Source organism: Schistocerca nitens, chromosome 4 (genome assembly GCF_023898315.1).
Source record: "Schistocerca nitens isolate TAMUIC-IGC-003100 chromosome 4, iqSchNite1.1, whole genome shotgun sequence".
NCBI classification, from domain to species: Eukaryota; Metazoa; Arthropoda; class Insecta; order Orthoptera; family Acrididae; genus Schistocerca; species Schistocerca nitens.
Genome location: NC_064617.1, coordinates 493827970 through 493841790, shown reverse-complemented (window position 1 = coordinate 493841790; position 13821 = coordinate 493827970). Strand labels below are relative to the sequence as shown.

General features: G+C 41.8%; 1 protein-coding gene across 1 annotated transcript in view; it reads right to left on the bottom strand.

The window, feature by feature from the left end:
- Nucleotides 1-13821, bottom strand: part of LOC126253419 (proliferation marker protein Ki-67-like) — an 85398-nt gene that overhangs the window by 27464 nt on the left and 44113 nt on the right. The window contains exons 5-8 of the mRNA XM_049954743.1: nucleotides 8030-8143; nucleotides 6376-6876; nucleotides 5316-6294; nucleotides 4304-4473 (exon numbers count right to left, since the gene is read on the bottom strand). Coding sequence (XP_049810700.1) covers nucleotides 4304-4473; nucleotides 5316-6294; nucleotides 6376-6876; nucleotides 8030-8143 — 1764 coding nt within the window. The remainder of the gene's footprint in view (nucleotides 1-4303; nucleotides 4474-5315; nucleotides 6295-6375; nucleotides 6877-8029; nucleotides 8144-13821) is intronic.

Below are 13821 nucleotides of genomic sequence, written 5' to 3'. Positions count from 1 at the left end.
CCATATTTAAGCTCTTATGGGCGGTGATAGTAACAGAAACATCCCCCAGCTTCAAACAAGCGAGCAAGGCTCGTGACTAGGCAGAGGGTGCTGTTTTTATCAAGACTGACCCTGACCACATTTTTGACAAGCCCTCCACCTCCCCAAACTTGTCCTCTAAATGGCCGACAAAGAACTGATGCTTCACGGACACAAAGGATTCCCTGTCAGCTTTGGTACAGATGAGATACCAGGGTGAATACCTTTGTGTCATTCATGGCCTTTCGTTCCTCCCATGGTGTGGCCAGGGAGGGGAACGATTTGGGGTCATACACGTTATCTTTAAAGTGAGCCCTCAAATGGTTAGAGACTGCTGGTGGCTGGTTACCAGCAAGAGATGATTTGCCCCACTTCATTGCATGTCATCCACCCTGATGCCACCTACTCCGACCAAGGGCCCTCCCCACGGGCGCCACACAGCCATAGCAAGGGCCACCTGGCAGGATGGCCATTGCTGGGTGTCCCGATGCCCCAGGGAGATGGGCATCTACTCCTTGGCATACGTGGGGAGTTAACGGCGCAGGCACCAGTAGAGCGATCCCTGTGTTGTCAGGGGGCTACAACCAACAAGGTACATGGCGGCCCCACCACAACGGACTGGCTACTGTGCTGGATATTAGGGGCAATAAAGTCCATGGTCGTCGCCTCCGCAAATAGCAACATTGCACAGTGCATAGTGGAAATTGCACCCAGGAACACATCTTCGCCCAAGAGATGGAGAACGAGCGGGATGGCAATGCAATGACGATAAAGCTGGCTATAGATCTCAATGCACGGTGGACAAAATGCATCACGTAAGGCGCCCTTCCCCAATTGGCTCACTCTGCCAAAGAATTTGGAAAGATGGAGGTCAAACCTGAGAGGCCGAAACGTTTTGAGACTCCTTTTAGTCGCCTCTTACGACAGGCAGGAATAATGCAGGCCTATTCTTACCCCCCTGATCCCTGAGGGACCACAGTTTCCTGTACATTTTGACTGCAGAGGGCTGAATCTATCTGCACCCAAAACAGTTGGACGGATAGGAAATTCTGGGTAAAAATGGATAAGCGGAGTTGGAAGCCACATTTGTACAGAGCAGATGAATGTGTGAGTGTCAAGTAGTATCGTATGCCTTCTAAATAAATAAATAACCCACAGCAATTTGGTGTTTGTGATGCTCGAAAGTTTGCACACTGCTGATTCCGGAATGCCCTAAACCCATTTTGAAATTGTGACAAATGCCCTCTGGCTTCCCAGCACGAAACTCGGTTGTTGGCTAATTATTCCTCCAAATAATTTACACAGCCCATTTGCCATAGGTTTCATTGTCAAATAGTCTAAATTTAAGGGTCTCTTCCATCGTTTCAGTATAGGAATAACGTTGTTCTTCCTCCATTGTACAATGTGTTAAGTTTAATAGTGAACTGAGTGTTCACCTGAGCTGTTTCCATTTTCTGCACAATATTTCAAAGTCTGACCAGGCTGTCTTCTTCATGTACTGCAAGTTTTGCTAGTATCAGTACTCACTGTCTGACACTGACCAGACTGTGAGATATTGTTGGTCTCATGTTGCTACTTATAGCCAGGAAACATTCCCAATGTTCAATGCGCCCTCTGATGCTCTCATTTTACGGAGTACACACTGAAACATCATAAAACGCAATGTCCTTCACCATTTTCCATGGATGTGATGGTTGGTGACATTTTAATAAATTGAGTGAAAGACCTGAAGTGTTATTTAAATCTAATCCTTGACCACTGTTTATCAGATTTTCCAATGTCTTTATTTTGATAGCGACAGTGGATGTGAAGACGACAGTGCAAGACAGGAATCTCAAACTACTATACATACTGCTGAGAGACCAACAATAGCTCAGAGTCTGATTCCAGGCAACAAGTAAACATAACAGCAAAACTTGCAGTTCCTGAAGAAGATGGCTGGGTCGGTTGGGAAATATTGTGCAGAAAATGGAAACGACAGTTCCGCTGAACATCCAGAAGGTCACTATTAATCAATCTCACAGAGAAAACATTAGAGATAACAACGTGTTATGCTGTCATTACTAAGGCAGTTAAGCATTGATTATGGATTCAGAGAGGTGTATATCTATGTCTATACCTGGCAAACCACTGTGAGGTGCATGGCAGACGATACGTCCTATTGTACCAGTTATTAGAGTTTCTTCTCATTCCATTCATGTATAGAGCACGGAAAGACACGGACTGAATGAATGCCTCTGTGCGTACAGTAATTATTCTAATCTTATCTTTATGATCTCCATGCTAGCGATACATAGGGGTTGCAACAATTCCTAGAGTAATCCTTTAAACCCAGTTCTTTAACTTTGTTAATAGACTGTCTCAGGACAGATTACATCGTCAAATGTCTTCCAGTTCAGTTCCTTCAGTCTCTCTTGACACTATCCCACAGATTAAACAAACCTGTGACCATTTATGCTGCCTTTCTCTGGTTATGTTCAATATCCCCCGTCACGCCTATCTGGTACGGATCCCACACACTTGATCAATATTTGAGAACCAGTCACACGGGCGATTTGTAAGTTATCTCTTTTGTAAATTAATTGCTCCTCCTCAGTATTCTACCATTAAACCGAAGCCTACCACCTGCTCTCCCTATGACTGAACCTATGTGATCATTCCATTTCATATGCCTACAAAGTGTTACAGCCAGGTATTTTGTGTGTTAGCAATGAACTTGTTGGCAAACAAGGCAGTTTAAAGTCTGGGCAGATTTAAAATACAGGAGGTTGTTCTCAAGGGCTGCCCTCATGTGTTGTCCTTCCACACGTCCCACAAGTAGCCTTATTAATGGAGTGGGAGGAAGAGTGTCTACCTCTGGGATCTCAAGTATCTTATTAGAGGAGGAAAATATGGCCCAACATCACTGCTATGAAATACATCATTAACTTTTGCAGGTAAAATATTTCCACTGAAGACTAAGACAAAAGCTCGTATCTCCCCCATTACCTTTAGTTCCTCTCTGAATGTGACAAAAGAAATGGATTCTACTCCACTCTAGGTAATCAAGATTATTTGTTTTTAGTGTCACATCCTGATGGAAGATGACATCTTTAATCCTATTGAGCTTGTTACGAGGAGAGATGGTAATTAGTACATTCCTGATTTTGTCACAGACCTGAAGTGCCTGTGATCAGTTAGCATTCAATGTTTTGATAAACAAAGATCCATTCCTCGACTTCTCTATTGTATTAACTTCTCTGAACCAATCCTCCTCATTTCCAACGAAAACAGTTGCTGCATACGAAGAACTGGGGTGAACTATCCACCTCTATATCTCCTTGCCTGACTCGTCTCATGGTGTGACCAACAATTGCAGCACCACATGGTTGTAAGCCTTTGCATTAAAGTCTTGCTTTCTATCAACTGACACAGCTGTGTTGGCATGGCCACTGATGAGTGAGTTTGATCAATTTCACTGCCTATCACCTGCCCCAATGCCCCTTACTCCAATTGGATACTCCCCCTCCATGTGCGCCACACCGCCACTGCAAAGGCAAAAGCAAGGCTAAGGCTACCTGGCATTGTAGTTGTTTCCCAGAGTCCCAGATTAGACAGGCACCTAGTCCCTAGCATACATGGGGATGTTACAGCTCTGCCATCAGCTAACTGGTGCAAAGGATCACAGTGTGCAATGGGTAGATTAAGCATCACATACGATATCGTTCCTCAAATGGCCCATACTTCTGTAAAATCTATGAAAGTTAAAGATAAACCCTGAAAGGAGACTACAAGTAATTATGCCAAAAGATTGAAAGAAAGACTGTGAAATGAGCAAAAACTGATGGGTGTTCTAACAATGGTCCTGTCAAACATAAAAGCTTCACTAGGTAAGAAGACACCTAGGAATAACCACGGGTCTACACTAGCCCCCGACACTGAAGGGGGTGTTATATGTGGCTCAGAAGCGTGGACAATAATACAAATTAGAAATGCCTTGGACACATGGAAACACAAAGTAGTGTGGAAGATATACGGAGCTGTACGTGATAACAGTGCTTTGTGAATTGGGACTAATGCAGAACTGCATGAATGGGGTGCGTTATATATGCCATTACCCTGTTTATCGAAAAATGCACTTCCCAGAGAGTGGGTAGAGTAAGTACGACCTAGCTTTTGCAGCAGTTGCCCTACAACTGGCAAGCAATGCCTGCGACACCAATATTGTTTTGAAATCTATGATTTATCAATCAAAACTAATTCATGACAAACTGTATACGCAGTCCAAATTTTTTGCTCCACTCACCTTTCTTGGAGTATGAACCTTAGGTTTCTTGGGCACCTTTCTACGTCGACTTATTGGCACTGATGGCAGCTTGGCAACAATGTTCTTCTTCACTGGAGTTTTCTTCACAACTTCTGAAAAGAGCATTCGAGGCTTATGACACTGAAGCAAAGCTGCCATTTTCTTCTTATCTGCAACAAAAATGCATCATCAATGTACAAGTTCAATGTAGTTCCTAGAGTACATATACAATGTCATAATGGACTGCTGATTATTTAACGTAACACTCACTCAAAATTATCAAACATCTGATGGAATGTACATTTAGGCACAGTCTAAATGACAATGTCTATAGCTTATTTCTCATTGGGTGTAATGTTAATGACAATCATTCCAGCTCTCCTAGTTTCTTTCACTAATGCAAAGTAGTATAACTCATTTTATTCTTTGGTAATTCCACTTGTGCAGCTAAAATATTGGATCTCAAATCTCACCATATAGCGGAGATGCTGAGTTGAAGACTCAGCATCTCTGCTATAGTGTCAGTAGCAACTTTTCTTGACATAATTGTTGGATGTCAAATCTAGTGCCCTAGAATTGCAATTTTGATCTGAGAGTCAAGAAAAATTTGATGAACATATAGCCATATAACTAATACTAGAACATGTAAGCCATGAAATCTACACTTAACAACACTACTAGAAACTTCACATACTAGTTTGGATATCTGGTATTATGAACTGCCATTACCAGTGACAAGGAAACCTAAAATCTAATTTTTTTCTTTATTTATTATTTTTTAATCATATTTCAAATTGACAGGCAAGCTTTCAAACTAAAATGTATTCTATTACAACTATTCACAATCAGTGTTTCTACCTAAATACTGAACTGAGGAGGTAATTTACAGCAATAAGTTGCCATCTCACAAAATTCATAAGGTGCAACTGCACACACTCAAATCGGCATATACAATCCTTACTACTGTAAAAAAAAATTTTCAGAAAATTAATAAAAAACATACTATACACACCTGGAGTTTTAGGTGATTTAGCTTTTAGCTTATTAGCAGCAATCTCCGAGAGGTCTACATCAGTCAATCTTCGCTTGGCTGCTTTTGCTGACATTGCCCGAAGGGATTTAAGCTTGCGAGGTGTTTTTGACTGTGATATGGGCGTGAAAGAAAGTTTACTTTTCTTAGGCGCAATCATTGAAGCTCTTGCTGACCTAGTGTTTATTTTGTCAGTATTTGCTGAAGGAGTAGAGTTTCTACGGCTACGAGAAAACAATTCCTGACTTTCACGAATGTGCGCGAGCAGCAGTCCAGCCGATTTTCTTTTGGGTCTCTCAGCCACAGCAGATGTAGACGATTTCTGCAATTCTTTTAGCTGTGCCACTTCTCCATTGGAGGGCATCTGATCAGACGAGAATAAATCTGGAGACTGTACTATGGTTGCTGAAGTATCTGCAGCAGGAACTTTTTGGCTATACCTTTGTGATCTTTTGCCCAACGATTGTACCTGTGACAAATCTGGAGTCTCCCCTCCAATAAACTTCCCATCTGGTGTAGCATTTGCATATTTAACACTTGAGGAAACTCCTAAGGTGTCCTTCCTATAGGACTTTCTTGGTGAAGAAACTGCAACTGTTTCCTCTGCAGTAGGAGCCTTTTTTAGAGATGGCACACTGTGAGAGAGTCTTCCAATTTGCACTGATTTTCGCGAGCGAGGGGTGACACTGTAAGATATGCTTGACTTCTTTACACGTGATGTTTTTGACACTGGTGTTTCAACCGAATCTGAAACGCTATCACGCATATCCGAGTTAAACGTGTGAGGTGTTTCACAAGCTATTGTTTCTGCACCACCAGATTTTCGCGGATTTGGTGTTACTTTCAGCAGCGATTTTTTAACTGATCTTTTAATACTAGTACGGCGGGAGACATTTACTGAGTGCGGAGTCTTGTTATCCAGTACTGCAGAGTGATTAGAATCCTGGGCACCAATTTTAACCTGAAAACAACAACATATATTAGAAGTATCTGCAGCAGGAACTTTTTGCTGTTTGTGACTTTTACAATGCAATGGTTGTACCTGTGAGACACCTGGAGTCTCCCCTCCAATAAACTTCCCATCTGGTGTAGCATTTGCAGATTTAACACTTGACGAAACTCCTAAGGGGTCCTTCCTGTAGGACCTTCTTGGCGAATAAACTGCAACTGTTTCCTCTGCATTAGGAGTCTTTTTTAGAGATGGCACACTGTGAGAGAGTCTTCCCATTTTCACTGATTTTTGCGAGCGAGGGGTGACACTATAAGATATACTTGATCTCTTTACACGTGATGTTTTTGACACTGGTGTTTCCACCAAATCAGAAACACTGTCACTCATAACAGATGTAACAGTGTGAGGTGTTTCAAAAGAAATTGGTTGTACAGTAGAGGCACCACCAGATTTTCTTACATGTGGTGTTACTTTTAGCAGTGATTTTTTCACTGAACTTTTAACACTGGTACGGCGGGAGACATTTACTAAGCGCGGAGTCTTGTCATCTGATACTGCAGACTGATCAGAATCCTGGGGACCAAATTTAACCTGAAAATAACAACAGATATAAGAACAATTTTAACAAATTTACAGACTGGATGACATCCTGACTTGGTTGTGAAACATATAAGTGATGTTCCTTATTCCCAACAGTAGTGGGCCTTAGCTGATGGCTTTAAGCACTATGGGACTTAACATCTGAGGTCATCAGTCCCCTAGACTTAGAAACTACTTAAACATATCTAACCTAAGGACATCACATACATCCATGCCCAAGGCAGGATTCGAACCTGCGACTGAAGCGCCTACAACAGCTCGGCCAGAATGGCACAAACACTGCAAACCCTGTCCATGCTTCGACCTGCATGCAGACCATTGCCATTTGTGAACCTGACTAGTAATTTTAGGAGACCCTCTTTCCACAGAATACTGGAAGCTGCAGCAGAAACACTAGCACTAAGTACATTCTCAAATCTCTTTAGTACTGTGTTGATGGCAATGTGATAGGGGATTTTACTACTGTGGCAGACGTGCACGAGTAAAGGTCGTTCACCTTACTATAATTGAGCACTCAATTTAATAATAGCTATGACAGACTTCAATAAAATACCAGAGTGCACAATACATTAACTGAACTAATTCGAAACCTAGCAATAACTGCATTTGATATAAAAAAAACCTATTCCTCCATTGCTGAATCACATCGTGCTGCACAAATAAGAGAAAAAATTGTAAAGACATGACAACACTTCCCTGACCCAACATCAGACTGAAACCATTAATACTCTTATCAGGCACAATGCAGTCCACAAAACTACTTTCCCCATTAAACAACATACAACTTAAACAACGGAATGTCACAATATTCTGTGAAGGATGGTCACTACTCACCATATAATGGAGATGCTGAGTTGCAGATAGGCACAACAAAAAGACTGTCAGAAAGCGAGGTTTTGGCCAATATGACCTTCATTGGAAATAGACCAAACACACGCACAAAACCAGTCTCTGACCGCTGAGGGCAGGCTGTGAGCGGGCTGGTTATGAAGGCCTTGTTGGCTGAAAACTCACCTTCTGTCTTTTTCTTGTGCCTATCTGCGACTATGCAACATGGTTAATAGTAACTATACTTTTCATAAGATTGTTAAAATACAACTTAACAGTTACAACAATTAATACACATAAATAGTTCAAAAAATACCACAGAAGTACTCCGCCTTCCTTCCACCGTCTTAGCAGGATGCCAGGTGCGACTTGACAAGCTGTTCCCTACTGACCTACGTAGTACCCACGTCCTAAGAGACTGTGATGTTTCCTATAAATTAAGAAGCACATAGTTACTACTAAAAAACAAAAATATATACTGTCTCATTAACCTTAACAGTGAAAAGTAATTAACATAGAATCCATTTATTACAAAAACAACAACAAAGCATAAAGAAATGTGCACGTGTAAAGAAGCATGGGCACAATTAAATGGAACCACAATTTTTATATAGTAAAACTTCATCAAGGCAGAACGCGTATAATTTGGAAATCTGCCCAAACTGTAAAAGTATACACCTTTACATGCCAATTGTTTTTGTATAAAGCAAAATATGTCTAATGCGGCCACGGAATGCAAATTTTGAGACTTAATTAATAATTTATTGTATAATGTGGAAAAGAGCTTATACTGTAGTATAATATACATTAGCTATTAACGACTATCAGGATGCTACTTTTAACACAAACTGTACAGCCCAAACAATGCCATTAAGCAGTGCAAAACAAAAGTTTGGTGCAGCACTGTGCTGTGGGTGTGGACATCAAACTGCGGTGCTCTGTGCAAAAACAAAAAGCTTGGGTGCAGTGCCAATAAATCAAAGAAAAAGGTTTATGTCGGCATTTTTAGTCTTCCATTATTATCAACACTATGGGCGAACACTAGAACATTGCTGCGCACCTACAAATTCTCTGCTGCAATCTGTGCAGTGGAAAGGTGGGTGGTGTTCAGTTAAACACTAGTTTTGCCTGGCAAGGTCAAGTATTTCAAAGAAATGCACTACCTGCATTACTTTCTTCTAATTTCGGTTGACTAGTAGGTGCTTTAAGTTAAAAAGCATGATTACAAACAACGACTGTGTTGCTAACACTTATCGAAAAGCCAAAGGTAATGAAGGTGAGTGACAAAGACAAATTCTCTGAGCACAAAATAAAGTTGCATTTTAAATGCACTAAAACACAAATTTAGGATACTTTCAGAAACAAGGATGGGATACAGGATGAATGGATGAAAGGGAATGACCAAATGCAAAGTAAGGTGAAGAACATGGGAAGTGAAACTAATGAGATATTGGGAATGGTTTGTGAAGTGCCCAGGTAGAAAGTTTACCTTTGTATGAGCTCATGTTGCAGATTTAGGCTCTAAAAGTCACTGAAGAATTGAGTTTAAGGGATCCACAGGACGACCAGACAGTTTCAAATCTAGGCATAACATTGTGTGGAATGAAGTGTGTGCGAAAGCTAAGGATGTGCATAAAACTGTAGCAACAGAATGGAAGACAATACTGTAGAACCTAATTGCATATTACGATCCAAAAGACATGTTCAATGCAAATGAAATGGAACTGTTTTTTATTATGCGTACTGCCTTCAAAATCTCTAGCAATTCGAAGTGAAAAGTGAACAATGTACTGGTGAAAAACTAGCCATAGAAAGAAACACTACTAGTGTGTGGCAACACATTAGAGGAAATGGAAAAGATACTGGTGATTAGAAAGGAGCCAAAAACTTCTTTTTTCTTAAGCATAGACGTCTGATGGCGAGTGGTAATTCTCCTTTTCCCAGACAATGGAACCTGCCACCTGAAACTCAAGTTATTTAACGTGAAATTGGCTTGGTTCTCATCAAGTACAACAACCCATGGGGGATTATTTACTCATTCAAGTCATATTAAAGGCAATTACTGATTCAGCCTCTTAGTGTTGAAGACGCCAAAAGTGCTTTTGCTCTTGCACGGTCAGTTTCTGTCCAGGATGCAATAAATTGGATTAACTTTGCAGTAAGGGAAGTAAAGCCCCAAAACTGTTATCAAGTGCTTCAACAAAGTGGGGTTCGGAAATCAAGAACAAGATACTTCTGTGGTCATCTAAGCTCAAGAAAATACCGCAGCAACTACTGAATTAATTGAAATGCTAAACATTTCCTATAGTGCAAAAGACTACAATGAAAGTCATGACCTTTTGTTAACCCACTCTACAGAATGATACCTGCAGAAAAATAAATATGCCTGAAGGAGCTATCGCACGCATAAATATTATGCAATTTGCAGCAGACAAATTATCCTAAGCTATTGGAACTCTTGTTTAGTGCTAAAAATTGCTTAAGGGGGGGAAAATATATTTGAACAGGAAATTCAAACAAGTTGCCCTCATTGGTATGTGGTGAAAAAAGTGAAATGTAAAGCAAAAACCATGGGAGTAATTGCATGTATACGCAACAATAAACGAATTTAAAGTTAGAGTAGAAAACAGAAATACCACATTATTTATCAATTAGCATTACACAAAATCAAATGATGGTATATCCAGGCTGAAATAATAACAATATTATGAAAAGGATAGATTGCTGTCCAGCTCATGGTGATGATACTGAATACAGACAGGCACAACAAAGACTGCTAAACAAGTACACTTGCAGCCAGGTTGTCTTCTGAATTGGAAAAACACACACACACGCGTGCACATACTCAACTCACATACATGACTACTGTGTCTGGCTGCATTCCTCTCTTGACTCAGCACCACCCATGATAGGAGCAAATTAATCGCATTCTCCACCAGCGTTTGAACTACCTCTCATCATCCCCTGAAATGAGGAATGTCCTGCCCACTATCCTTCCCACACCTCCCAAAGTGGTGTTCTGCTGCCCACCAAACCTACACAATATCCTCGTCCATTCCTAGTCAACTCCTACTCCAGTCTCCTTGCACCATATCCCTGTCCTATACATCCTCCCAACCCCCGTCTACTCCACAAGCATCACCTATCCCATCAAAACAGGGCTACCTGTGAAACTGGATGCGATCTACAAGATAGGGTGCAACCACTGTGCTATGTCCTATGTGGGCGTGCCAACCAATAAGCTGCCTGGTTGTATGAATGGTCACCAACAAACTGTGGCCAAGGAACAGCTACAACTGGACCACCCAGTTGCTGCATATCCTGCCCAACACAATGTTCTTCATTTCAATGACTGCTTCATAGCCTGTGGCATCTGGATCTTTCCTACCATCTCCCAATACCAGCTTTACTGAATTCCACAGGTGGGAACTCTCTCTGCCGTATATCCTACATTCCCATAACCCTCCCGACTTCAACTTTAGTTACTCACTGTTGTTCACCCACCTATCCCCTTCCCTGTTCTCACTCAATCCAGCACTACATAGCCTTCTACCCCACCAACAAACCCACAGTCTTACTTCTCTCCTTTACTGCCCCCCTCCCTCTGTCTAGCCTCTCAACTGCACCTAGATGCCCTACCACCTCTCCATCTCATCCCCGTATGCTCCCACAAGCAGCAACATACACACAAAATTCAAGCTTTCGCAACCAACGGTTGCTTCATCAAGAAAGAGGGAAGGAGAGGGAAAGATGAAAGGATGTGGGTTTTAAGGGAGAGGGTAAGGAGTCATTCCAATCCCGGGAGCCGAAAGACTTACCTTAGGGGAGAAAAAAAGGACACACACACACACACATCCATCAGACATCTGCTTGTGTCTGTGTATGTACGGATGGATGGATGGATGGATGGATGGATGGATGTGTGTATACCTGTCCTTTTCCCCCCTAAGGTAAGTCTTTCCACTCCCGGGATTGGAATGACTCCTTACCCTCTACCTTAAAACCCACATCCTTTCATCTTCCCCTCTCCTTCCCTCTTTCCTGACGAAGCAACCATGGGTTGCGAAAGCTTGATATACTGTGTGTGTGTTTGTGTGTTTTTTTATTGTGCCTATCTACCAGCGCTTTCCCATTTGGTAAGTCATGGAATCTTTGTTTTTAATATATTTTCCCATATATATATATATATATATATATATATATATATATATATATATATATATATATATATATATATCTAAAAAGAAAGATGATGAGACTTACCAAACAAAAGCGCTGGCAGGTCGATAGACACACAAACAAACACAAATATACACACAAAATTCAAGCTTTCGCAACAAACTGTTGCCTCATCAGGAAAGAGGGAAGGAGAGGGAAAGACGAAAGGATGTGGGTTTTAAGGGGGAGGGTAAGGAGTCATTCCAATCCCGGGAGCGGAAAGACTTACCTTAGGGGGAAAAAAGGACAGGTATACACTCGCACACACACACATATCCATCCACACATACAGACACAAGCAGACATATTTAAATATGTCTGCTTGTGTCTGTATGTGTGGATGGATATGTGTGTGTGTGCGCGAGTGTATACCTGTCCTTTTTTCCCCCTAAGGTAAGTCTTTCCGCTCCCGGGATTGGAATGACTCCTTACCCTCCCCCTTAAAACCCACATCCTTTCGTCTTTCCCTCTCCTTCCCTCTTTCCTGATGAGGCAACAGTTTGTTGCGAAAGCTTGAATTTTGTGTGTATATTTGTGTTTGTTTGTGTGTCTATCGACCTGCCAGCGCTTTTGTTTGGTAAGTCTCATCATCTTTCTTTTTAGATATATTTTTTCCACGTGGAATGTTTCCCTCTGTAATATATATATATATATATATATATATATATATATATATATATATATATATATATATATATATATATATATATATATATATATAGGGAAACATTCCACGTGGGAAAAATATATCTAAAAACAAAGATGATGTGACTTACCAAACGAAAGCGCTGGCACGTCGATAGACACACAAACAAACACAAGTACAACTCTTGGTGGAGTGGGGAGGATTTCGTGAAGGATGGATCTCATTTCAGGGCAGGATTTGAGGAAGTCGTATCCCTGCTGGAGAGCCACATTCAGAGTCTGATCCAGTCCCGGAAAGTATCGTCACAAGTGGGGCACTTTTGTGGTGGTTCTGTGGGAGGTTCTGGGTTTGAGGGGATGAGGACGTGGCTCTGGTTATTTGCTTTTGTACCAGGTCGGGAGGGTAGTTGCGGGATGCGAAAGCTGTTTTCAGGTTGTTGGTGTAATGGTTCAGGGATTCTGGACTGGAGCAGATTCGTTTGCCACAAAGACCTAGGCTGTAGGGAAGGGAATGTTTGATGTGGAATGGGTGGCAGCTGTCATAATGGAAGTACTGTTGCTTGTTGGTGGGTTTGATGTGGACGGACGTGTGAAGCTGGCCACCGGACAGGTGGAGGTCAACGTCAAGGGAAGTGGCATGGGATTTGGAGAAGGACCAGGTGAATCTGAAGGAACCAAAAGAGTTGAGGTTGGAGGGGAAATTCTGGAGCTGTTCTTCACTGTGAGTCCAGATCATTAAGATGTCATCAATAAATCTGTACCAAACTTTGGGTTTGCAGGCCTGGGCAACCAAGAAGGCTTCCTCTAAAGTGACCCATGAATAGGTTGGCGTACGAGGGGGCCATCCTGGTACCCATGGCTGTTCCCTTTAATTGTTGGTATGTCTGGCCTTCGAAAGTGAAGAAGTTGTGGGTCAGGATGAAGCTGGCTAAGGTAATGAGGAAAGAGGTTTTAGGTAGGGTGGCAGGTGATCAGCGTGAAAGGAAGTGCTCCATCGCAGCGAGGCTCTGGACATGCAGAATATTTGTGTATAAGGAAGTGGCATCAATGGTTACAAGGATGGTTTCCGGGGGTAACAGACTGGGTAAGGACTCCAGGTGTTCGAGAAAGTCGTTGGTGTCTTTGATAAAGGATGGGGGACTGCATGTGATGGGTTGAAGGTGTTGATCTACGCAGGCAGAGATACGTTCTGTGGGGGCTTGGTAACCAGCTACAATGGAACGGCCGGGATGATTGGATTTGTGA